Raw genomic sequence first — 27,238 nt, 5'->3', positions numbered from 1 at the left:
TCTGAGCTCTACGGACAATTCCTTTGACCTCATGGCTTGGTTTTTGCTCTGACATGCACTGTCAACTGTGGGACCTTATATAGACAGGTGTGTGTGCCTTTCCAAATCATGTCCATTGAATTTACCACAGGTGGACTCCAGTCAATTTGTAGAAACATTTCAAGAATGATCAATGGAAACAGAATGCCCCGGAGCTAAATGTGAAGTTACATTTTCATTTACATTTAAGTCATTTAGATGGAGATAACGCTCTTTTATCCAGATAAGACTTACAAATTGAATACTATCCCGTGCATTCACCTTATGACCTCCAGTGGAACAGTAGTGCATCTAAATCTTTTCAGGGGATCTGATTGGGGGTGAGAGGGATTACTTTATCCTATCCTAGGTATTCCTTAACCAACGCCGAGGTCAATAAGAGGTGGGGTTTCAGGTGTCTCCAAATTTTATTTGAAGGTGGTGATTGACTCCGCTGTCCTGGCGTCGTGAGGGAGTTTGTTCCACCATTGGGGGGCCAGAGCAGCGAACAGTTTTGACTGGGCTGAGTAAAGGGAACTAAAGATACTTCCTCAGTGGTAGGGAGGCGAGCAGGCCAGAGGTGGATGAACGCAGTGCCCTTGTTTGGGTGTAGGGCCTGATCAGGGTGTAGGACCCACATAGCAAAGGGTCTGAATACTTACGTAAATAATGTATTTCTGTTTTTCAAAAATCTAAATTTGCCACAATTTCTAAAAACCTGTTTTCGCTTTGTCATTATAGGGTATTGTGTGTAGATGGATGATAACAAATGTGTCATTCTCTCTTTTATCCATTTTAGAATAAGGCTGTAACGTAACAAAATGTGGGTCCTGAATACTATCCCGAATGCACTGTACGTAGATAGTGACACACAGTGCTTATTCTGAATCGCTACCACCTACATAAAACAAACTCCCTCCAAACCCAAATGCCCTTCGCTGCATGGCAGAAGAAAAACACCATCCTCTCTTCCATTGCGAGAAGAGCATCTGATTGCTTTCAACAGGCGATCAGTGGATGACACTGGTCCTTCCTTTGTCCGCTAGCCGCACTGCAGTGGGAGTTGTACCCAGTTGCACAGGGCGGGGTCGAGACCCAGGGTCTCGAGCTTGATGACGAGTTTGGAGGGTACTATGGTGTTAAATGCTGAGCTGTAGTCGATGAACAGCATTCTCACATAGGTATTCCTCTTGTCCAGATGGGTTAGGGCAGTGTGCAGTGTGGTTGAGATTGCATCGTCTGTCGACCTATTTGGGCGATAAGCAAGTGCACGATATAAGGAATAGGGTTTGATTTGGGGGACACACCCATAGTCTGCTTTTGGGATTCGTTAGACGGCACACGTGACAAGAGAGCCTGTCACTCAAAGCGTTATTGACTGGGTGTGTACTAGGGGACAGAAAAAGAAGTGGGGAGCAGCGTGTCAATGAGGGCCAGAGGTGTCTCTGGTGTTATGACCACATTGGAGTGCCAAATGGCGCAGCTGCAATCACAGAGAGCAGAGGGACTAGGAGGACACTGGTGTATAAGGACATTATACACAAATCATATTCAGGTATAGAAAGACCAAACTGTAAAATAATAAATACAACAAAAAATAATAAAATAAAATAAAGACCTGGGTCCATATTCACAAAAAGATTCAGAGTAGGAGTGTTGATATAGGATCAGATTGATCTTTTAGATCATGGTGAATGCAATTATATGGACAAATGGACCTGATCCTAGATCAGGACACCTGCTTCGCGACACTTTGTGAAGACAGACTCTGCTTTCCCCTCACCAACAAAAGAAAAAAAAGACTTTATGACAAAGTTACTTTCTAAATGGTTCAGAACCCATAGTTTATAAGCATGTTGTGTAGGTCTATATAGATCTGCAAAAACTTTGTTGCAGTGATCAGGGTAGACTTTCCAGACAGTTTTAATATTGCATCGACTGTCATGCTTCCAAGTGTGCCCCCATATTGTCACCCACCTCAGGTCTCCACAGGGTTTCCTGGCAGGGGAGGTGGGGGCCTGGCAGGGGAGGTAAGGGAGGAAAAAGGGCTGTGCTGTCTCTCTGACTGTGAGCCACTGGGGATCGCAGGCAAGCTATGCGACCGAAGGTGCACTGAAGCCTGAGTGTGACACCTGGGCTGTCTGTCACAGGGCTACAAACACAAACTTATGTGGCACATGACAGGACAGCAGTTGAGGCTGCAGCACTAGAAATAAAGACCCGGGCGATAGCGTGGAGGAGGTGCACACGGCTAAACAGCCCTCCATCGACCACTGGAATCCCAGCCTGTCTCTCTCGCCTTCTCTCTCTCTTAAAACATGTCAGGTTCCTACTGGGTTCAGGTCCACAGCCATAGGCGTCTGAAGGGACTGCCTGTGATGTGTGACTGGCTCAGAGGAGGGGAGCTGGTGTGCTGCAGTCAGAGCAGTCAGACAGAGCTGCATGAGGAAACAGAGACGAACGGGCTCTTAAGATGAATTTCCCTCTCCGCATTACTAAACTAAACTGATATCCAATTATGTTCCCCACATTGACAGGCTAACCGAGCAGTGGTGAGGCGCTCCAGCCCTGCAGCCGGCACAGCGTTGGCCCGGAGTGTCAGAATTGGCCAGGCGCGAGGCAGGACCTTGAAACCCCAGGACCTTGAAGGAGATGTCACGAAGAGGCCGGAGTAAGTCCGCCAATTGACTGAGCGATGGTCCACACACTTGTCTGAAAGAATGACATTGCTGAGGGGGGAAAGACACAATTTTATCATTCAGCACCATTCACACCCTCTCTCCCTGTCAAGCATGCCATATGTCCCCATCACAGGTTGCCCTGCTGGCTTATCGAGTGTGACAGGGCTATTCACACAATGCTCCCAATCAGACAGAATCGTCTGCAGAAAGAAAGGGGGGGGGGGGTAACAAAAACGCTGCCACCATGGCACAGTGACGGGCTGTCAGACAGAGGTCACCAACCTCCACAGGGCTCGGGCTGAGGACCTGCCAGCTGAGGGAGAAGGGCAAAGGTCAGGGGTCAAGATTTGAAGACACAAGGTACACAACGTCCAGTCACTGTATAATGCAGTGAAAGGACAACTGGGTTCATGCGTGTGCGTGTGTAACAATGGCAGTCTAGTCACCAGTCCATTTTCCTAACCCCCGGACCATACCAGCCCTTTAATATGCTTCATGCCAATCGTCCTACGTGCTGGGACAACTAAAAGTCAAACATCACAGAGGGAAACTTAAAGGAGTGTATCAGGAGGCGATCTTCCTTTTCCTGGGTTGTGGGGAAATGTTTACTTTGATATTAAAACATCCCTGCGGTGCTTAGCCACTCAGACCCAGACACAACAACACTGCAGATTAACATATTCCCCCCGATTGATAATATGCATGGACAAACAAATCAGAGAGCAGAGCAAGAGGGAAAATAGAAGATCGACAGCCGGTGGAGAGACAATATCACCTGATCTGTCGCATCTTAAAAAGAGAAGGGATGCCTCACCTCAAGTCGTTTCATTTGTTTTTTTGTTTTTTTTAAAGATCGAAACTCCCTGGTACATTTTGATATGAAAGGTTTCTGAGAAATGATTGCTAATCTATGCAAAAAAAAGCAATCAGCGACTCATTCATAATGCATGAACAAAAAAAAGAGATACCAATTTTGCAACGCTTTCAGATTTGAGATGTTATCGTGAATGCAGCGGATGAAATATGAACACTCCTACCTGTCCCATAGTAATTACATGTGGCCTAAACAGGCAGTGGGAGAGAGAGAAGGACTGGTGAGAAATAGATGGGGGGTGGGGGAGTAATTGTGTGTGTGGCCCCCAGTGGAGCACAGAACAGCAGGATATAGGGATGTGGACACAGAGCTTGTAATGGGGATGAATGCGTTTCCCCGATCTATGGATCCCATTTTTCCCCCGCTTGATTTCTTCATTTTAAAAGGCACAGTGCAGTCAAAATTCTGTTTTTTTTCCTGTGTTTAATATCATATTGTACAATAGCTGATGAACATAACACTGAAAAAAAGTGTGAACACATTTGATCAGTGTTATTTCCTGATAGTTGCTGGTTGAAAAATAAAATCTACGCGGGACCTTTCAATCAGCAGGTTTGCACGGGCAGGAGGTTCAGTTTTCCATAGTGACATCACCATGCAGTAAATTGATTAACAGACCAATAAAGAGAGTTCCAAGCCTCTCTGCCAGTAATAGCTGGTTTTCAGATTTCCTCTCCCCACACCACTTATTGCATGAGAAGGTTTTTGGCTGAAAAGCTATTTTTACACATTTCAATGGAAATCTATTACTGTAAGGTACTTAAATTGTGAAATCATGTTATTTTGATGTAAAAATGCCTCCCATTGGGCCTTTAATGCTGCCTTTTAAGTATGACCGGTTGACATAGGGTTTTTATTGTCCATCAAACCACACTGTGGCGGCACATGATTAAATACAAAGATCAACATCTACCACTCAAAAACTCGGAGACAAACAGACACAGCAGGATGCAATGAATTGGCAACTATTCCAGGGGAAATTACTGTATTTTCAATTCAAAAGGCAGTTCAAAGTATGCATTGTTAGAGTACGCGCGTCTCTTATTAAATGAACGCTAATAACATTTGTGCTTGGATATTTTGGTACTTTAGAGAGCCAAATGTAATTACATTGAGTTCTCAACGCGGGGTGGTAGCATGACGAAAGGATTGGCATCCGATTTGGCGTCGCTGCATTTCGAATACTAGACGCAACGAATTGTGCATATTTCCGATTGAAGTGTAATAACAGAGATCAAGATAAATCACTTAAATTGATGTAATAATATCACAAGTGAGCAAGTTCAATATTCACTTTAAATATTCACCCAAATTCTAAAGTAGATACCGTTCATTCTACAGAAGACAACCACACAACCTGAGTAATCATTATTGGCAATGTTTCTTGGGGAGGGGGGGTTGACTTTTAACAGGGTCGGTTAATTTAACCATGACAACAGGAGCGTAGCTGCTTTAGAGTTGAGTTGAACTTGGCTCGTTCAGTAGAAGCCTTTAATATATATATTTTTTTAACAGAGCCTTGAGCGGCCCCTTCCACAACACAGGCGGGGGGGATAAAATACAGCTTCAGTACATCCTCTCACTCTTTTTAAAAAGCAGAGGAGACAGATCTTTCACAACTTTAATGTCAAGACGACACCTGAAAGCCTGTGTGAAGAGCAGAAACGCTGCCAGATTTCATGTTTCAACATTCCCAGCAACTTTGCCATAAGGGATTTGCTGTTAAAACAAGGAGAGCATGGCTGAGGGGTGGTATACAAATCAATGAGGCTCTTCAAAAGGCAACATGAAAAAGAGAGGCCTTAGCCTGCAATTAAAGAAGAGAGCTGCCGGCACTAAGGGGATGACATACTACCGTACAGGTGTCCTTCACTACTTCACAAAATCAATTACCCGATCAATGCAATGACATGATACAATTCCATGATGGAATATGGTATGTGGAGTGGAAACCAGTCATGGTTTGAACTCGGATTAACTCATGTGATAGTCACAAGAGTGTCCCATTGCTTTTCCACAAAGTGGCACCAACGTTTCAGACCTCTTTAAACGAAGGGTGGGGAATTCTGTCACAGATTCCACCACACCCCGCTGGCCTTAATTGGGTCAGCAGACCCCTGCTTTCATCACAATCAGTCGCCCCCTGCCCCCCTCCACCCCTATCACTTCCCCCAAAAGGGCAACCTCCCCGCAGGAGGGTCACAGAGCACGTAATGAGTGAGAGGGGTCGCAGGCTAGACCCGCGAGGGCTTTCAGAGGCTGATGTCTGTCAGCCCTGTTTGTCGGTCCGTGCGTCTGTCTGGCGACCTCTCACCCTGACATATAGATCTACTCTACATATACACACCATCACCTCTCACCCTGACATATAGATCTACTCTACATATACACACCATCACCTCTCACCCTGACATATAGATGTACTCTACATATACACACGCCATCACATATAGATGTACTCTATACACACACCATCACCTCTCACCCTGACATATAGATGTACTCTATACACACACTATCACCTCTCATCCTGACATATAGATGTACGCTATACACACACTATCACCTCTCACCCTGACATATAGATCTACTTTATACACACACAATCACCTCTCACCCTGACATATAGATGTACTCTATACACACACCATCATCTCTCACCCTGACATATAGATCTCCTCATATACTGTATTAAACAAAATACACATATAAACATATGCATGTAAATGACCACATACTGCACTCAAATCTCCAACTGACATTCTGAACAAAAATATAAAACACAACATGCAACAATTTCATTGATTTTACTGAGTTACAATTCATATGAGGCCTTAATCTATGGATTTCACATGACTGGGAATACAGGTATGCATCTGTTAGTCACAAACGCCTTAAAATGGGCCTCAGGATATCATTACAGTATTTTTGTGCATTCAAATTGCCATTGATAAAATACATTTGTGTAGTCCATAGTTCATGCCTGCCCATACCATAACCCCACCATGTGGTACTCTGTTCACAACATTGAGATCAGCACTGTTCGCCCACATGACGGCATACACATGGTCTGCGGTTGAGGCAGGTTGGACGTACTGCCAAATTCTCTAAAACGTTAGAGGCGGCTTATGGTAGAGAAATTAATATTACATTCTCTGGCAACAGCTCTGGTAGACATTCCTACAGTCAGCTTGCCAATTGCACACTCCCTCAAAACGTGAGACATCTGTGGCATTGTGTTTGAACATTTTTGAGTGGCCTTTTATTGTCCCCAGCACAAGGTGCACCTGTGTAATGATCATGCTGTTCAATCAGCAACTTGATATGCCACACCTGTCAGGTGGATGGATTATTTTGGTAAAGGAGAAATGCTCACTAACCGGGATGTAAACAAATGTGTGCACAACATTTGAGAGAAATACACATTTTGTGGGTATGGAACATTTCTGGGATTTTTATTTCAGCTCAAGAAACATGGGACCAACACGTTACATGTTGTGTTTATATTTTTGTTCAGGGTAGATACCAATATAATGAACTGCAAGGAAAAACATGCATACGCAAATATTAGTCATGGTCAAGAACTATGTGACATCTTGTCAGTCAGTTCCAATTGTGTGTTGAAAGTGAATGGCTCCTGGGCGGCGCCGTGGTCTATGGCACTGCATCGCATGTGCCACCAGAGATTCTGGGTTCGAGCCCAGGCTCTGTCGCAGCCGACCGCGACTGGGACGGTACACAATTGGCCCAGCTTTGCCTGGGTTCGGTCGGGTTCGGTCGGCAGGGATATCCTTGTCTCATCGTGCACTAGTGACTCCTGTGGTGGGCCGGGCGCAGTGCACGCTGACCAGGTTGCCAGGTGTATGGTGTTTCCTCCGACACATTGGTGCGGCGGGTTGGATGTGCATTGTGTCAAGAAGCAGTGTGGCTTGGTTGGGTTGTGTTTCTGAGGACGCATGGCTCTCGACCTTCACCTCTCCCGAGTCCGTACAGGAGTTGCAACGATGAGACAAGACTAACTACTACCAATTGGGGGAAAAAAGGGGTTCAAAATTAAATTAAAATAAGAAAGTGAATGGCTCCTGGCAACATTTCACCAACTTGTTGAGAACAGAGGCATGATTAGAGGCATGATTGGTGCCACAGTGATCATGATACATGACCACTCCATTTCACACACAAAATTAACCATCGCATTACTCTTGCATGAGCAGTAAAACTTCTGCATTCCTTATTACTCTCCCACAATGATTCAAACGGCACACCGTGAAAACAAAACCACCCCCAAAAAAATTACCATTTTACATCTCTCTTATCTCCTGGGACAAGGCTTTTAGGCTTGGATAGTGTTCTCATTTCATCTCCAGTGTTGACATTCTCCCTCTATCCTTGACCCCCTTTCCGTGCTCCGCTGTTATCTGAAATAATGTCAGGGTCTCCTTAGAATCTATTCATCAGAGCAGAAAGAAGCGGGCGCTGACATTGATAAAAGAAAACATCTGTGCCACAGGGGTAAAAGGGAGAGAGAGAGAGAGGGAGGGATGAGAAAGGGGGTCTTCAAATGAAACGGGTGTGACTGGGCAAGCTTTCTCCCTCTTCTCCCTCCCCCCCCCCCCTTGTCAATGCCATTTCAATTGAAAAGCGCAGTGGTAATTAAATTGCAGCAGGGGTTAGGGGCGACTGTGCCGAGCAGTGACGGGGGCTGCCCTGACATACAGATGACACAATTCAGGGGGATGGAAGGGGCGACAGGCGGAAAGGGGTGGTGGGGGAATGTGACAAATGGTGTTCATTCATATACAATGGCCAGGTCCACACTACTCAATCTTCATGACATTTAAAATTAAATAAAAATGGAAATTCAAGACTCAGATATCCCCAACTGACCTTTTCCAAAATGAGAGGTTTTTCTATACTCGGCTAATCCATATCTTACTGTATACGCAGCATAGGCAGACAATTCTGTTATGCTTAGGGGGTGAGCAGTTACGGAAAACGATTGGAACAAATTTGTCAGAACAAATGGAAGCGTGAGTCTCTGCACGCCACAGAGCTGTTTATCCACATTAGAGGGAAGCTATTCCAGAGGCTCCCTGAAGAGCCTTACCGATCCAGCCTCCACTTCCTCATGCCCTACACCACTTTCCTCACTAAACATTAAAAATGATCAAAAACAAACTAAGACCAATTACTTTCCTAACTTTGAAAAGACATCACGAGAAACATGGGATGCATATGTACTGTTACACATTTAGCAATTCAAGATACAGTGGGTATCATAAGTATTAATCCCCCTTGGATTGTTCACATTTTATTGGTGTTATAAAGTGGGATTAAAATGTATTTAATTGCTCTTTTTTGTCAATGTCTACACAAAACACTAATGCCAAAGTGGAAGAAAAATGTTATTTAAAAAAAGAAAGATTAATGAAAAATCACCACCAAGTCAATATACTTTTGGCAGCGATTTAAGCTGTTAGTCTTCTTGGGTTAACCTCTAAGAACTTTACACACCTGGATTGTGCAATATTTGCCCATTATTCTTTTCAACATTCTTCAGGCTCTGTCAAGAGATCATGACTAAGACAGCAATTTTCAAGCCTTGCCAGAGATTTTCAAGCAGATTGAAGTCAAAACTATCTTGGCCAGGAACATTCACTGTCTTCATGGTAAGCAACTCCATTGTAGATTTGGCCTTGTGTTGTATGTTATTTTCCTGCTGAAAGTTGAACTCCTCTCCCACATGTGGTGTAAAGCAGGTATTCCTCTATAATCGTTCCTGTGCTTAGTTCGATCTCCCATCACAGCCATTAGCGGTTCTAACATCACAATGGTGACATCCCTGAGCAGTTTCCTTACTGTCATGCAGCTCAGTTCAGGACAACTATATTTGCGGTCTCTGGGTAGTTTAATAAATCATCCACAGCATAATTATTAACTTGACCATGCTTGAAGTGATATGCAATGTCTGATTTGTTATTGTTACCCATCTACCAATCACTGCCCTTCTTTATGAGGCTCCCAGGTCTTTGTAGTTGAATCTGGGCTTAACATTCTATACTTGACTGGAGGGACCATGTAACTTTGTGATTTGTTAAGTCAAATTTGACCCCTGAACGAATTTATGTTTGTCCAAACGAAAGGGGTGAATACTTATATAACGACTATATTTTAGTTATTTTGTTTTCATTCATTTGTAGATTTTTTTTTGACATGAGTATTTTCTGTAGAACAATGACATGGTTCATATACACTTAGTGGTCAGTTTATTAGGTACACCCATTTAGTACCAGGTCGGACACCACTTTGCCTCCAGAAAAGCCAGAATTCTTTGGGGCATGGAAACGTTGCTCAACCGCCACCAGCCTGTACCATTGACACCAGTCAGGATGGGACTCATGCTGCTTAAGCCAAATCCTGACTCTACCATCAGCGTTACGCAACAGGAAACAGGTTTCATCGAACCAGGCAGTGTTGGTGATCGCGTGCCCACTAGAGCCTTTTCTTCTTGTTTTTAGCTGATATGAGTGGAACCCGGTGTGGTCGTCTGCTGCAATAGCCCATCCGTGACAAGGACCGGCGAGTTGTGCGTTCCAAGATGCCATTCTGCACACTGTTGTGCTGCGCCGTTATTTGCTTGTTTGTGGCCCACCTGTTAGCTTGCACAATTCTTCCCCTTCGACCTCTCATCAACAAGCTGTTTTCCCCCACCAAACTGCCACTGCCTGGATGTTTGTTGTTTGTCACATCATTCTCAGTAAACCCTAGACACTGTCGTGCATAAAAAGCCTAGGAGGCCGGCCGTTTATTAGATACTGGAACTGGCGCGCCTGGCACCGATTATCATACCATGCTCAGAGTCGCTTAGGTCACTCGTTTTGCCCATTCTAATGTTCAATCGAACAGTAACTAAATGTCTTGATGCCTGTCTGCCTACTTTATATAGCAAGCCACAGCCACACGTGACTCACTGTCTGTAGTAGCGAACCTTTTTAGTGAACCGAGTGGAGTACCTAGTAAACTGGCCACTGAGTGTATATTACAACCGTGAACACCAATGTGAAAGGCGGAGGAGGCAGAGAGGTAGCCTACCTACCAATAGTTATTTTTAAAGGCCTTGCAATTCTTGATCTGTGGCGTGATGTCAGACATATCTGATGACCAAAGAAATCAGAGAAATGCTGTCATTTTCAAGTTCATAGTCATCTCTTGGAAAGAAGAGCTTGAGGGGCTATCTTCAAAAGATGGTCTCTCGCCACCAAAAATATGGAGGAATTACATTTTTGCTTTGGACATTGAGAAAACAATTACCCTTATGTGACACAGAGAATTATGCACATTTTTATTTTCAGTTTTAAAAAGGTTTGTATACCTAGGAATGCATCTGCTTTGGCATTGTATTAACACCTGAAGCAAAAACTGAATGACAATCTCTTCGCTACGATTTGCTCATGTCAGTTAAGAGGTTAGTTCATTCTTACATTTTGCTGCCATCTATACGACAAATGGCTCACAGCACCCTCATTTGAAACGAAGAACAAGTCAACCAAGGTATTGATATTCAAAAACAAGTGTAAACAACTGCAAACTGAAAAAAAGAAAAAGAAATCAGGTGACCAACTGAGTTTGATGCAATGCTAATATTAAAAAGAAAAGCAAATATACACTGGAGTCAAGGTCGGTGGCCTGTCATCTTTCAATACATTTTTGACTTGTTTTTAAATACTAGCACCTAGACACACTGCTACGCACTGGGTTTATCTTGCTTTTTTGCAACATCTTCTTTTGAAGTTTCATGGTAAGCTCCTGCTAAACCAAAAACAGTTTAAATACACATTAGTAAACAATCATTTCAAGCCAGGGGATAGGGAAGGCTACAGTGCATACCAAATAATGAAAACAAAGAACACCACTTATTTTAAAAGGGAGGTGTGATCACCTGCCTAGTGCCCCTACAATCTTAGTTCCATGACCTCGTGAAATGGCAGAAAAATATATGAAGAGTGGGTGATTAGCAACTGTCCTCCCCTGAAACAAAGAGGCTGACTTGACGGTTGGTCGTTAGAGAAGCGCTATTAGCATTTATGCATGTCCCATGCTGTATTGTGCTGTAGCCAACTCTTCTGTTGGAAGTTGTCAGGCCTTAACAATAGAAGACTTGGTAGGCCAAAGTAATGGAGCAAAGCGTCACCTGTTCACCCATAGGAAGGGCAGACCCATGGCCAGTGGGTCTCAGTAGCGTGCTAAAACCTCCAGGGCCTCCTTTTTGACGGCGAGGGGAGAGTGCTGCTGCACGCCTTCTGCACCTACACTGGTCTCCCAGCAGTCATAGCCACAGTCTCTCAAGTCCTGGATAGTGTTCTGGATCACCGAGCACTCCGTTTCTACCAGAGGAAAATCACAAGGAAAAACAAAGTCACAAACAGTGAGCTACATTCAAAATACACGACTCGACAGTGTTTGCCCCTCCGTGCGTGCCTCCTGTGCAAGAGGATTAGTTTACATCTGCGTAGGTTTTTACCTAATTCATCTCTGAGAATGACTTCGGCTGCTACACAATTGGCACCCTTTGCCCTGGATGCACCCTAGAGCTCTGTGCTGTGGGAGTCTGATGGCCGCTGTGAGAGCTGCTCACAAAGCCCTCGCCAGCAAACAGCAGAAGGGCGCACACCAGCGGTGTCAAATAAATGGGACAAAACAAATAACTGGATTTAAAAAATGTGTAAGGGCTAGGGGTAAAAAATATTTAAAAAACACTTAGGGTGTGAATGTGTCAAATGTGCTATTTTTAATTTAATTTTTTTTATTTCACCTTTATTTAACTAGGTAGGCAAATTGAGAACAAGTTCTCATTTACAATTGCGACCTGGCCAAGATAAAGCAAAGCAGTTCGACACATACAACGACAGAGTTACACATGGAGTAAAACAAACATACAGTCAATAATACAGTAGAAACAAGTCTATATACGATGTGAGCAAATGAGGTGAGATAAGGGAGGTAAAGGCATGGTGGCAAAGTAAATACAATATAGCAAGTAAAACACTGGAATGGTAGATTTGCAATGGAAGAATGTGCAAAGTAGAAATAAAAATAATGGGGTGCAAAGGAGCAAAATAAATAAATCAAATAAAATAAATACAGTAGGGAAAGAGGTAGTTGTTTGGGCTAAATTATAGATGGGCTATGTACAGGTGCAGTAATCTGTGAGCTGCTCTGAGAGCTGGTGCTTAAATCTAGCGAGGGAGATAAGTGTTTCCAGTTTCAGAGAGTTTTGTAGTTCGTTCCAGTCATTGGGAGCAGAGAACTGGAAGGAGAGGCGGCCAAAGAAAGAATTGGTTTTGGGGGTGACCAGACAGATATACCTGCTGGAGCGCGTGCTATAGGTGGGTGATGTTATGGTGACCAGCGAGCTGAGATAAGGGGGGACTTTACCTAGCAGGGTCTTGTAGATGACATGGAGCCAGTGGGTTTGGCGACGAGTATGAAGCGAGGGCCAGCCAACAAGAGCGTACAGGTCGCAATGGTGGGTAGTATATGGGTCTTTGGTGACAAAACGGATGGCACTGTGATAGACTGCATCCAATTTGTTGAGTAGGGTATTGGAGGCTATTTTGTAAATGACATCGCCGAAGTCGAGGATTTGTAGGATGGCCAGTTTTACAAGGGTATGTTTGGCAGCATGAGTGAAGGATGCTTTGTTGCGAAATAGGAAGCCAATTGTAGATTTAACTGGATTGGAGATGTTTGATGTGGGTCTGGAAGGAGAGTTTACAGTCTAACCAGACACCTAGGTATTTGTAGTTGTCCATGTATTCTAAGTCAGAGTCGTCCAGAGTAGTGATGTTGGACAAGCGGTCAGGTGCAGGCAGCGATCGGTTGAAGAGCATGCATTTAGTTTTACTTGTATTTAAGAGCAATTGGAGGCCATGGAAGGAGAGTTGTAATGGCATTGAAACTTGCCTGGAGGGTTGTTAACACAGTGTCCAAAGAAGGGCCAGAAGTATACAGAATGGTGTCGTCTGCGTAGAGGTGGATCAGAGACTCACCATTGATGTATACAGAGAAGAGAGTCAGTCCAAGAATTGAACCCTGTGGCACCCCCATAGAGACTGCCAGAGGTCCGGACAACAGACCCTCCGATTTGACACACTGAACTCTATCAGAGAAGTAGTTGGTGAACCAGGCGATGATTTGAGAAACCAAGGCTGTCGAGTCTGCCGATGAGGATGTGGTGATTGACAGAGTCGAAAGCCTTAGTCAGATCAATGAATACGGCTGCACAGTAATGTTTCTTATCGATGGCGGTTAAGACATCGTTTAGGACCTTGAGCATGGCTGAGGTGCACCCATGACCATTTCGGAAACCAGATTGCATAGCAGAGAGGATATGGTGAGATTCGAAATGGTCGGTAATCTGTTTGTTGACTTGGCTTTCGAAGACCTTAGAAAGGCAGGGTAGGATAGATATAGGTCTATAGCAGTTTGGGTCAAGAGTGTCCCTCCCTTTGAAGAGGGGGATGACCACAGCTGCTTTCCAATCTTTGGGAATCTCAGACGACACAAAAGAGAGGTTGAACAGGCTAGTAATAGGGGTGGCAACAATTTCGGCAGATCATTTTAGAAAGAAAGGGTCCAGATTGTCTATCCCGGGCTGATTTGTAGGGGTCCAGATGTTGCAGTTCTTTTAGAACATCACCTGACTGGATTTGGGAGAAGGAGAAATGGGGAAGGCTTGGGCGAGTTGCTGTGGGGGGTGCAGTGCTGTTGACCGGGGTAGGGGTAGCCAGGTGGAAAGCATGGCCAGCCGTAGAAAAACGCTTATTGAAATTCTCAATTATAGTGGATTTATCAGTGGTGACAGTGTTTCCTATCTTCAGTGCAGTGGGCAGCTGGGAGGAGGTGTTCTTATTCTCCATGGACTTTACAGTGTCCCAGAACTTTTTTGAGTTAGTGTTGCAGGAAGCAAATTTCTGCTTGAAAAAGCTAGCCTTGGCTTTTCTAACTGCCTGTGTATATTGGTTTCTAGCTTTCCTGAAAAGCTGCATATCACAGGGGCTGTTCGATGCTAATGCAGAACGCCATAGGATGTTTTTGTGTTGGTTAAGGGCAGTCAGGTCTGGGGAGAACCAAGGGCTATATCTGTTCCCGGTTCTAAATTTCTTGAATGGGGCATGCTTATTTAAGATGGTTAGGAAGGCATTTAAAAAAAATAACCAGGCATCCCCTACTGACGGGATGAGATCAATATCCTTCCAGGATACCCTGGCCAGGTCGATTAGAAAGGCCTGCTCGCTGAAGTGTTTCAGGGAGCGTTTGACAGTGATGAGTGGAGGTCGTTTGACCGCTGACCCATTACGGATGCAGGCAATGAGGCAGTGATCGCTGAGATTTTGGTTGAAGACAGCAGAGGTGTATTTAGAGGGCAAGTTGGTTAGGATGATATCTATGAGGGTGGCTGTGTTTACGGCTTTGGGGAGGTACCTGGTAGGTTCATTGATAATTTGTGTGAGATTGAAAGCATCAAGCTTAGATTGTAGGATGGCTGGGGTGTTAAGCATGTTCCAGTTTAGGTCGCCTAGCAGCACGAGCTCTAAAGATAGATGGGGGGGCAATCAGTTCACATATGGTGTCCAGAGCACAGCTGGGGGCAGAGGGTGGTCTATAGCAGGCGGCAACGGTGAGAGTTTTTAGAGCGGTGGATTATTAAAAGTAGAAGTTCAAATTGTTTGGGTACAGACCTGGATAGTAGGACAGAACTCTGCAGGCTATCTTTGCAGTAGATTGCAACACCGTCCCCTTTGGCAGTTCTATCTTGTCTGAAAATGTAGTTTGGGATGAAAATGTCAGAATTTTTGGTGGTCTTCCTAAGCCAGGATTCAGACACAGCTAGAACATCCGGGTTGGTAGAGTGTGCTAAAGCAGTGAATAAAACAAACTTAGGGAGGCTTCTAATGTTAACATGCATGAAACCAAGGCTATTACGGTTACAGAAGTCATCAAAAGAGAGCGCCTGGGGAATAGGAGTGGAGCTAGGCACTGCAGGGCCTGGATTCACCTCTACATCACCAGAGGAAAAGAGGAGGAGTAGGATAAGGGTGCGGCTAAAAGCAATGAGAATTTGTCGTAAAAGGAGGTTTCTGGGGGCGATAAAATAGCTTCAAGGTATAATGTACAGACAAAGGTATGGTAGGATGTGAATACAGTGGAGGTAAACCTAGGTATTGAGTGATGATGAGAGAGATATTGTCTCTAGAAACATCATTGAAACCAGGAGATGTCATCGCATGTGTGAGTGGTGGAACTAATAGGTTGGATAAGGTATAGAGAGCAGGACTAGAGGCTCTACAGTAAATTTAGCCAATAAACACTAACCAGAACAGCAATGGACAAGGCATGTTGACATTAAGGAGAGGCATGCTTAGTCAAGTGATCAAAAGGGTCCAGTGAGTAGTGAGGTTGGTTGGGGTCACGGCGATTCAGACAGCTAGCCGGGCCATCGGTAGCAAGCTAGCATAGGATGGAGGTCTGTTTTTAGCCACCTCATGCGTTTCCGTCGGTAGGATTAGTGGGGTTCCGTGTGGTAGAGGGGAACAATCCAATTCTCAAAAAAAATTTGATATAGTTATAGAGGCCCAAGAAAAAAGAAAAAAAATTGTCCTATAGGTCTATTCATAGTTTGTTTTGATATTTTAACATGCGTGTCGTGATCGCGTTTGGTGTGGGGGGACAAAATACATTTATGCACGATGGCGCACGCGCGCAAACGGTTTGGGTTCCATGTTAGCCATCATTGATTTGGTCTTACATGCTGAGTGCTCATTGGCTATTAGAAGTAGTCCTTGTCTAATCGCATCGTAGCAATGCTCATACTACAAGATGCACAACCAACAGGGGTCTGGTGAATGGAACAGCCATCATGGTTGAGTCCTTGATCCGCTCAAACTACACAAGTCCTGACGTACTGACACTAACCCAAGTTCATAGGATTTCACCCCGATCATGAAAATTAGCCTGGGACAGCAAAAACGTGGCGAAACCGTGTAGTGTATGACCGGCATAAGTTGGAAATTGAGTGGCACTAGCAACTCCAGGGTTGTGGGTTCAATTCCCGTTAGGGGTCAAATATACTAAAAAAATGATGCTCTCACTTGCTGCTTTGGATGAAAAGCATCTGCGAAATAGCATATACTGTATTATTAGTAATATTTACATAGCTGAAGAGCCAACCATAAGCTAAAGTACATCTCTATGTGGAGGAAAAAACATTACAATGCCCATCAGCAAAGAAATTATAAATATTTAGCACGTCACCAGACAGTGGTGGATTTTAACAAGGCAGGAGGATAGCAGGTTACTTTACTGCATGCTCGTCCCTGCTCTACCTCAAATCAAAGCCTTTAAGCCCAAAGCTGATCTGAGAGCACTGGGAGGGAAAACAGACACTTAAGTAAACTTTTTGGAAAATAGCTTCAAACCACAAAAATGTGCAACACTTGCTTGCTAGTACAACAAAGCAAATCAACATCAGTTGGGGATATATTTAGGAGATCTTTAGCTGATTTAAAATTCAACGTGTTACAGGCTGCAGGCATAAACAAAGAAGGCAGTGGATTCAGACAGGTTCTCTGCCTGTTTTGTTTTTGTGGAAGATAGGATCCTGTTTGTCACTCTCTTGGCGTACTGACATATCCCTACTTCTCTACGCCGTCGGTTTGAGACTACAGAGCTTTTCCCTAAAACGAGGAAGAAGATAAGGACGACTAAGGTAGAGATTTCCAGGACATACAATAATTCCAGCAGGAAGGAACCCCCCCCCCCACCCCCACATCCAATCAATAGAATGGAGCCAAATCTACAGATGTCCTTTCATAGATCTCTCACTTTTAAAAGGATTCATTACAAATAGAAAATGGTAACTCTCTAACCCAAAATGAAGGTGAGGACCAAAGATGATGGCGATGCAGTGTAAGAACAAATAGGGACAGACACCCCCCCCACTTGATTACTGTAAGCCAGATAGGGAGGTAAGTAGATATGGAGCTACAGTACCTGGTCTAAGCAGGGTGATACCACAGCCCCCTCCGCCGGCACCAGTCAGCTTGCTGTGTAGCCCTCTGGCCAAGGTGACGCGGCACAGGGTGTCCAGGGCCGGGTGTCCTACACCCATCACGTTCAGGTGGTGCTGGTTGATGTCAATGAGTTCCTACGGTAGACATAATAGCAGCTGTCGTTTTTATTTGAGCTTTTTTTTTTTTTTGCATGAAAATACTATTTTGTCTTTTCACGCAGCTGTAGTCTTTCCCGCGTGTAAGAGGAAGGGAATCATTTCTACACTGTGTCACACTGGTAGTGTGTCTGCAGCACCAGGACACACTGTCCATAGGCATCGTGTGCATGCATTTCCATACGGTACCTCCAGGATATTGTAGTGCTCTGGTGTGGGGGTGTCGTTGGTCATCTCTGATAAGGTCTGCTCGCAGGTGCAGGAGACTGCATTCACAGATTCCAGTACAGGGTTTATAATAGAGGGAAACTGGGGGGAGGGGACAGCAAATAAACATAGAATTAATACTTTTTACAAATAATTGGGAATTGAATGTAAAGGAAGTCCACAGTGCAGACTAAAGCAGCAAATACTCATATCTCATCTAGTGGTCATAATCATTTAAACAGTCAGATACCGTACAGCAGCAACACAAAAAGCCAGTCACTCAGTGCTGAGTGAAAAACATTGCTTGCTCCCCCCCCCAATCATAACACTGCCAGTAACACCACCTATGTCGATCTAACAGAACAGAAGTGCTCACCCCTGTGGGTGTCGTCAAGGCAACGCCACACAGGGGTGCTAGCTGAGTGCTTCATCTCCATGTTTTATGAACTGGCCATTCCATATGAATTCAATTACTTTCTATCTGCACCCCTTTAGATTTCAACAAAACCTTCCAAACATGTTTGGCCATGTCAGAAGTGGTCAGAAAGGGACTTTTTGAATGCCCAAAGATTCAGGAGATTGAGCTTACAAAAAGGGTTGTCAAATCATTTTTGAATTTCTAGATACTTGTTTAAAATGAAAAATGTATGCGTGTTGTCATAAATTGAGACACGGCATTATCTTGAATACAGGGGGGGGGGGGTCGTTGCAGTCATAGAAACAGAATTCATAGAACGGGATGTATTTCCATTTCCATTACTAACAGAAAGATGGACACCAGTCCACCCACCGTTGAATTTCAACTTGAATGGAAATGTCTATTCTATTATCTATATTTCTAGGATTTCAATAGGTTTACTGTGTAAGATTGACAGTTTATTTTAAAACAATGAATATTCCTACTCAGGTCAACATTCTCTGATGTGTGGACCTCCAACCATCTTTCCAACCATTTTGAAAGTAGAAATGTAAATTGTATTGAATTTTTTTGTTCATTAAATCAGCCAAAACATGACATTCAAGAGCATGCTGTCTCAACCAATGGTGGGCACAACACAAACACCTCTGATTATGTACAATTGTATCTAAGCTACAACAGATACTGTATGAACATTTAAAATTAAAATAAATCATATTTAGATAATGAATTTTAAAGGTAAAAAAAAAAAAGACTGACAACCCTGTTTGTAAGATTATATCAAATTCAAACATTTATCTTTTTCATTGATGGTAGGGTGGTTTACATGTAGGGTGGTACATGTTTGCCCGTGGTAGGGTGGTTTACATGTAGGGTGGTAGGGTGGTACATGTTTGCCCATGGTAGAGTGGTTTGAGCACCCCTATCTCCTGAATGTTTTGGCATTCAGGTCCAAAATGTCACTTTCTGACAACTTCTACCACGGGCAAACATGTACGGAAGGTTTTGTTGAAATCTAAAAGTTGTGCAGTCAGAAAGTAATTGAAATGACACGGAATGACCCAAAGGCACTCAATGCCAGGCCCCAGAGTGCCTTTCCCATACAAATGAAAGCACAGGCGATTACACTAATTACAGGGCTGGGGAGGTGAACACAGGGGAGATGAGATGGCAGCCATTAAGTACCTTGTTCATTTTGTCCTTCACTCCAGCAACAAGTACCTTGGTGCTGCGAGGGACCTTGGTGTTTGTGAGTAGGATCCTTAACATTGGGACCCTGCAAATGGGAAAATAAAAAAGGCAGGTTAGCAATATAATACCACATGATGCACCTGTATTTGTCCAGGTGTTGCTACTGTTATGGGTTCCCTCATACGAGTGGCAATAGTAGAGTCCACAGAGGGAGCATCGCCTATCTTTTCCATTGACCACTCTTGTGACAGCATGGGCAACGCCGTCTTCATTCTAAAGTAGTCCATTTCAACTTCACTTGGGGATTTAAATTCCACCTTCCCTGCTGGAATGTTCGCTCAAGTGTATAATTCACAGGCTGACCCCCCCCCCCCCCCCCACTGACCTGGATAACATTCTGGGATCCCTTCCCAACCCAGTAGACTACTTTAAAATGATGTCTGCGATCACAGTCTGTAAATCTGTCAATGTAAATTAGGCCCAGCGAGCATATTCATGGAAAGGTGATTTGTTAAGCAAAAAACTGTTCAGTACCTGTTTAGGGGTGTTATTTTCCCAGAATGGTATCTCAATATGCCACCTAAAAAAAAAGAGTCAAAACAAAGTGAAAGAAATGGGCATCGGATGAAAATAAAGAACACAATAGAGCATACATTTTCTGACCGCAAAACAGCCCTCGCAACACACAAAGGAATAGTGCAGCACATTTCCCCTCCGTTTACTGTAACATCCGCACAAATAACGTCTGCCTTCTCACAGAGATCCTACAACAAGATAAATCCCTACAACACTGTGAGTTCTGCAGACGACAAATGTTGCCAGATTGTATCATATCATTCTGTTGTAGTGTCCACATACACAGTTCATGGTATCATACATCACAATGCAAAGCTGTGTGGTACTGTGGTGTTGCGTGGGTCTTACCCCATGTCCCCACGGCGTTGTCCACCCCCGACGGGTTCCCATGGATGATCCTCTCCCCCTGAAACGCCCACCTGTTGATCAGCTCCATCTCCACCTCACCCCACCTGTCGAAACATGATGAAATATAGTAAAGATGATTACAATGACAATGTACACTGGGCATTCAAGCCCCATCAGCATTTCCCTGCTGTCCTTCAGTCTGTGCTTGTGATGAGCCCTACCCATACTAACATGTGAGGACATCAGTAACAAAGTCCTAACTGAATTTTGGAATAGCATCCTTCAGTGGCGGCAGTACCCAATACATGTGAGATAAAACAGTTTACAATTGGCTCATTCATCCTGTAACTATTCCCCAGGTCGTTGCTGCAAATGAGAACGTGTTCTCAGTCAATTTACCTGATAAAATAACGGATAAAAAAAGTATAGAAAAAATAAAAAAGATAAACTTTTGTTATTGACCAAATACTTATTTTCCACCATAATTTGCAAATAAATTCATAAAAAAATCCTACAATGTGATTTTCTGGATTTTTTCCCCTCATTTTGTCTGTCATAGTTGAAGTGTACCTATGATGAAAATTACAGGCCTCGCTCATCTTTTTAAGTGGGAGAACTTGCACAATTGGTGGCTGACTAAATACTTTTTTGCCCCACTGTATATATTAGGACATACGTTACGGTGAGAGAACCGTGCATTGTCTGACTGTGCATTGAGTGGTGCAACTACTCTACATAAAACTACAGTACATGCAGACTAAGACAAATATGGCTTACATTGTTCCAATAGACAATTTAAATGTTGCAATGTTATTAGATCTAGTAGACAATTTGTTGTGCAGTCATTACCTGGCTGTGCTTTCCTGGTCACTGAGTAGAGAAGGGATGGTCCCACTTGCAGAGAGCAGAGCGGCAGCCAGGCACACAGAGTAGGCAGCACTTGACCCCAGACCCGCTCCAGTTGGCAACTCTGACCACACAGACACAGTCAGGCTGGGTAACTCCCTGCGATGGAGCAAGAACCATGAACCAAATTCTCATTCTCAGCTTAGATGTGCTTATATCTAGGAATAGGAAAGTAGTATGATTTATTAAGACTAAGATAGGCTAGGGAGAAAAGTATATAATTTGGGTGGAAAAGATACAATAAACACATTCCATGAAATCACTTTAAAACTGGGCTATTGTTTGTACCTACTACTGTTTGTAAAAGGCTTTTGGGTACCCATTTCACACAAAAACCTCACACTTTGCAACAGCTCATATAGCAAAAATATCCAGAAAGCACACTTCCTGTGATCTTAATCAAACAGGCCAAAGGACCGAGGCACAGCAGTACTTTTCCTCGGGAATGACTAGTGTGGTGTGCATATGTGCATGGGTGTGAGCTGAGTATACTTGCTCCACTGTCAATGTCCATGACAGTCAGACTCCTTTTGGGCAGACAGGAAACGCGGGTGCTCTAAACTAATTGTGGAGCTCTTCTCCCCAGGGACAAACACATCCAGACTTGTTAAGGCTGCAGCGGGGGCCCAGTGCCAGCTTCTAATTAGTGGCTGTCCGTCCTGTCAGAGCCCGTCCACTCCTCTCTCAAACACGCTAGCCTAGCGCTGCCCGCGTCAGCCCCGATTAGGCCTACTCTTTAGCATCCGCCCAGCTCCCAGCTGCCTAAGTCTTCCTCACTAGCATGCTGTATTGTTCATTAGAGGTTTGATTCTTGGGTGTCAAGATTAGAATTATCCTATGTTAACACTCCTATATAAATTAGCTCTAGCAATTTCAATTCTTACCCTGACCCAGCAAAGACAGAGAGGTAGATGTAGAGGAAGGCTAAGATGGCCATGCTGCGAGTATCCAAGGTTCCATTTGATACACCAACCAAGTCTCGCAGCCTCCTGACAAGCTCTGCATCAAGCTCATTCACATTCCCCAGTTCGGCTGTAAGCAGAATAACAAAAATAGACAACATTACCATAGAAGAATAAAACAAAGAAAACCAACAATTATATTTTGAGCTGTTGTTTTACAGCTTGACCAATAGTTTTGGGGTTCAAGTCTAGTTCAGGCTCTCTCCCAAATTCGCTGCATTGGTGTCAGAAGTGGAATGGAGCTGCTGGGAGGCCATTATGTCCCATAGCACGGACACAAGGATATGACTTTCCAAGGGGGTATTGTAGCAAACTTAGTACAACACCTACCTTGTCAGGAGGTTTAAGCCTCGTATTTCGTCATCCTCCTATCTGCCTAGCAGCTAGCCAGCTAGCATACGTTCACCGGCTACCGTAGCACTGTAGTAACTATCACACTCAACTGAACGACTTGATTAGTGTAGTATTAGCTAGCTACATAGTTGTCTTTGCTGTCTTCGTATCCAAGATAATTGTGTAGTTAGAGTGTGTAGTCTTAGAGTGATTATCTTAATTTACCGAGGTTAGCTAGCCAGCTATTTTGTCGTCCTTAACGTAGGAGACACTCCTAGCTAGCCAATAGCCAGCCAACGTCTACTGAATAGAACTTTCGCATTCCGGTCGCATTCCGCTTCGCTCTACAGGTAGTATCACATTTTCATTTCATTTCATTACAGTCCCAACGGTGTGATTTGTTTGATCGTAGCTAGCTACATAGCTAGCTACATAGCCGTCTTTGTTTCAAAGATAATTGTGTAGTCTAGAGCGATTTTCTAGGTTAGCTAGCCAGCTATTGTCGTTCTCCTAACGTAACGTAACCAACACTGCTAGCTAGCCAGCTAAAAAAAGCAGCATTGTAGAAACTTCACACTCAACGGAACGACTTGATTAGGGTAGTGTCAACAACGCAGCTAGCCTACCTCAGCAGTACTGTATCATTTGAATCATTTTAGTCAATTAGATTCTTGCTACGTAAGCTTAACTTTCTGAACATTCGAGACGTGTAGTCCACTTGTCATTCAATCTCCTCTGCATTAGCGTAGCCTCTTCTCTAGCCTGTTAACTATGTGTCTGTCTATCCCTGTTCTCTCCTCTCTGCACAGACCATACAAACGCTCCACACCGCATGGCCGCGGCCACCCTAATCTGGTGGTCCCAGCGCGCACGACCCACGTGGAGTTCCAGGTCTCCGGTAGCCTCTGGAACTGCCGATCTGCGGCCAACAAGGCAGAGTTCATCTCAGCCTATGCCTCCCTCCAGTCCCTCGACTTCTTGGCTCTGACGGAAACATGGATCACCACAGACAACACCGCTACTCCTACTGCTCTCTCTTCGTCCGCCCACGTGCTCTCGCACACCCGAGAGCTTCTGGTCAGCGGGGTGGTGGCACCGGGATCCTCATCTCTCCCAAGTGGTCATTCTCTCTTTCTCCCCTTACCCATCTGTCTATCGCCTCCTTTGAATTCCATGCTGTCACAGTTACCAGCCCTTTCAAGCTTAACATCCTTATCATTTATCGCCCTCCAGGTTCCCTCGGAGAGTTCATCAATGAGCTTGATGCCTTGATAAGCTCCTTTCCTGAGGACGGCTCACCTCTCACAGTTCTGGGCGACTTTAACCTCCCCACGTCTACCTTTGACTCATTCCTCTCTGCCTCCTTCTTTCCACTCCTCTCCTCTTTTGACCTCACCCTCTCACCTTCCCCCCTACTCACAAGGCAGGCAATACGCTCGACCTCATCTTTACTAGATGCTGTTCCTCCACTAACCTCATTGCAACTCCCCTCCAAGTCTCCGACCACTACCTTGTATCCTTTTCCCTCTCGCTCTCAACCAACACTTCCCACACTGCCCCTACTCGGATGGTATCGCGCCGTCCCAACCTTCGCTCTCTCTCCCCCGCTACTCTCTCCTCTTCCATCCGATCATCTCTTCCCTCTGCTCAAACCTTCTCCAACCTATCTCCTGATTCTGCCTCCTCAACCCTCCTCTCCTCCCTTTCTGCATCCTTTGACTCTCTATGTCCCCTATCCTCCAGGCCGGCTCGGTCCTCCCCTCCCGCTCCGTGGCTCGACGACTCATTGCGAGCTCACAGAACAGGGCTCCGGGCAGCCGAGCGGAAATGGAGGAAAACTCGCCTCCCTGCGGACCTGGCATCCTTTCACTCCCTCCTCTCTACATTTTCCTCCTCTGTCTCTGCTGCTAAAGCCACTTTCTACCACTCTAAATTCCAAGCATCTGCCTCTAACCCTAGGAAGCTCTTTGCCACCTTCTCCTCCCTCTTGAATCCTCCTCCCCCTCCCCCCTCCTCCCTCTCTGCAGATGACTTCGTCAACCATTTTGAAAAGAAGGTCGACGACATCCGATCCTCGTTTGCTAAGTCAAACGACACCGCTGGTTCTGCTCACACTGCCCTACCCTGTGCTCTTTCTCCCCTCTCTCTCCAGATGACATCTCGCGTCTTGTGACGGCCGGCCGCCCAACAACCTGCCCGCTTGACCCTATCCCCTCCTCTCTTCTCCAGACCATCTCCGGTGACCTTCTCCCTTACCTCACCTCGCTCATCAACTCATCCCTGACCGCTGGCTACGTCCCTCCCGTCTTCAAGAGAGCGAGAGTTGCACCCCTTCTGAAAAAACCTACACTCGATCCCTCCGATGTCAACAACTACAGACCAGTATCCCTTCTTTCTTTTCTCTCCAAAACTCTTGAACGTGCCGTCCTTGGCCAGCTCTCCCGCTATCTCTCTCAGAATGACCTTCTTGATCCAAATCAGTCAGGTTTCAAGACTAGTCATTCAACTGAGACTGCTCTTCTCTGTATCACGGAGGCGCTCCGCACTGCTAAAGCTAACTCTCTCTCCTCTGCTCTCATCCTTCTAGACCTATCGGCTGCCTTCGATACTGTGAACCATCAGATCCTCCTCTCCACCCTCTCCGAGTTGGGCATCTCCGGCGCGGCCCACGCTTGGATTGCGTCCTACCTGACAGGTCGCTCCTACCAGGTGGCGTGGCGAGAATCCGTCTCCTCACCACGTGCTCTCACCACTGGTGTCCCCCAGGGCTCTGTTCTAGGCCCTCTCCTATTCTCGCTATACACCAAGTCACTTGGCTCTGTCATAACCTCACATGGTCTCTCCTATCATTGCTATGCAGACGACACACAATTAATCTTCTCCTTTCCCCCTTCTGACGACCAGGTGGCGAATTGCATCTCTGCATGTCTGGCAGACATATCAGTGTGGATGACGGATCATCACCTCAAGCTGAACCTCGGCAAGACGGAGCTGCTCTTCCTCCCGGGGAAGGACTGCCCGTTCCAGGATCTCGCCATCACGGTTGACAACTCCATCGTGTCCTCGTCCCAGAGCGCTAAGAACCTTGGCGTGATCCTGGACAACACCCTGTCGTTCTCAAATAACATCAAGGCGGTGGCCCGTTCCTGTAGGTTCATGCTCTACAACATCCGCAGAGTATGACCCTGCCTCACACAGGAAGCGGCGCAGGTCCTAATCCAGGCACTTGTCATCTCCCGTCTGGATTACTGCAACTCGCTGTTGGCTGGGCTCCCTGCCTGTGCCATTAAACCCCTACAACTCATCCAGAACGCCGCAGCCCGTCTGGTGTTCAACCTTCCCAAGTTCTCTCACGTCACCCCGCTCCTCCGCTCTCTCCACTGGCTTCCAGTTGAAGCTCGCATCCGCTACAAGACCATGGTGCTTGCCTACGGAGCTGTGAGGGGAACGGCACCTCAGTACCTCCAGGCTCTGATCAGGCCCTACACCCAAACAAGGGCACTGCGTTCATCCACCTCTGGCCTGCTCGCCTCCCTACCACTGAGGAAGTACAGTTCCCGCTCAGCCCAGTCAAAACTGTTCGCTGCTCTGGCCCCCCAATGGTGGAACAAACTCCCTCACGACGCCAGGACAGCGGAGTCAATCACCACCTTCCGGAGACACCTGAAACCCCACCTCTTTAAGGAATACCTAGGATAGGATAAAGTAATCCTTCTCACCCCCTCCCCTTAAAAGACCTAGATGCACTATTGTAAAGTGGCTGTTCCACTGGATGTCATAAGGTGAAAGCACCAATTTGTAAGTCGCTCTGGATAAGAGCGTCTGCTAAATGACTTAAATGTAAATGTAAATGTTGGTGTAATGGCTAAGGTGTTGGACTGAGTCACAGGGACCAGGGTTCCAATCCCACTCGGGCCACCCCTTCAAATTCACTACAGTACATTTCAATCCTCCAGCCAGAAAGCACCTCCCACCTCCAGAGTCAGGAAGCAGCTGCTTCAACTTGGTCACATCCCAGCTGAGGAAAGTGTTGATGTTGGGGAGATTGATGCAGACTTTACTGGTGGATGTGGCTTGCAACCGTAGGTATGTGCGCAGGTTCAAACTCACAGCCAGAGCCACCTAGCAGGGGTTGGAGAAAACAGACCTCTGAATTGTTGTTGTGGTTATAGTCAAATCAATTTCATGTCAACAACCAATCTTCTTTCAGTGCAAACACAGAATAGACTGTCAGTACTGGGTGAACAACTTTCATGAATACATGAGTGTATAAAAAATGTTGTATTAGCCTGGGGGCAATTCCATGGTAAAGGAGTTGCACTGAGACTCAGGTTGTTCACTTAAAATGTTACCTATGCCAAAAAAAAAAAAAGTTTCAAAGTTGAACAAACCATACAAACTCTACGCACAATGAATACTTTCAACAATTTACACAGAAAATGTTTCCAAAGCACACGTATTATTAAAACTGTGGAGATCTGCCACTGTTTTTTTTGT

At 45.1% G+C, this 27,238-nt stretch overlaps 1 protein-coding gene across 3 annotated transcripts in view; it reads right to left on the bottom strand.

Annotated features, from left to right (window-relative positions):
* Window positions 1-10,901: 10,901 nt before the first annotated feature.
* mvk (mevalonate kinase) overlaps window positions 10,902-27,238 on the bottom strand; it is a 30,126-nt gene continuing 13,789 nt past the window's right edge. The window contains exons 2-11 of one of the 3 annotated variants that reach the window (XM_065026525.1): window positions 26,716-26,863; window positions 22,331-22,478; window positions 21,390-21,545; window positions 20,541-20,644; window positions 20,151-20,196; window positions 19,611-19,701; window positions 17,990-18,109; window positions 17,626-17,779; window positions 15,315-15,392; window positions 10,902-11,957 (exon numbers count right to left, since the gene is read on the bottom strand). In XM_065026525.1, the coding sequence (XP_064882597.1) occupies window positions 11,806-11,957; window positions 15,315-15,392; window positions 17,626-17,779; window positions 17,990-18,109; window positions 19,611-19,701; window positions 20,151-20,196; window positions 20,541-20,644; window positions 21,390-21,545; window positions 22,331-22,478; window positions 26,716-26,863 (1,197 nt within the window). In that variant the 3' untranslated portion in view covers window positions 10,902-11,805. The remainder of the gene's footprint in view (window positions 11,958-15,314; window positions 15,393-17,625; window positions 17,780-17,989; window positions 18,110-19,610; window positions 19,702-20,150; window positions 20,197-20,540; window positions 20,645-21,389; window positions 21,546-22,330; window positions 22,479-26,715; window positions 26,864-27,238) is intronic. The other 2 variants (XM_065026527.1, XM_029677518.2) reach the window with 2 other exon arrangements.

This window comes from Oncorhynchus nerka, linkage group LG13, assembly GCF_034236695.1.
Source record: "Oncorhynchus nerka isolate Pitt River linkage group LG13, Oner_Uvic_2.0, whole genome shotgun sequence".
Lineage (NCBI taxonomy): Eukaryota > Metazoa > Chordata > Actinopteri > Salmoniformes > Salmonidae > Oncorhynchus > Oncorhynchus nerka.
Note: the sequence above shows the minus strand (reverse complement) of the source record. Positions and strands in the feature narration are given on the sequence as shown.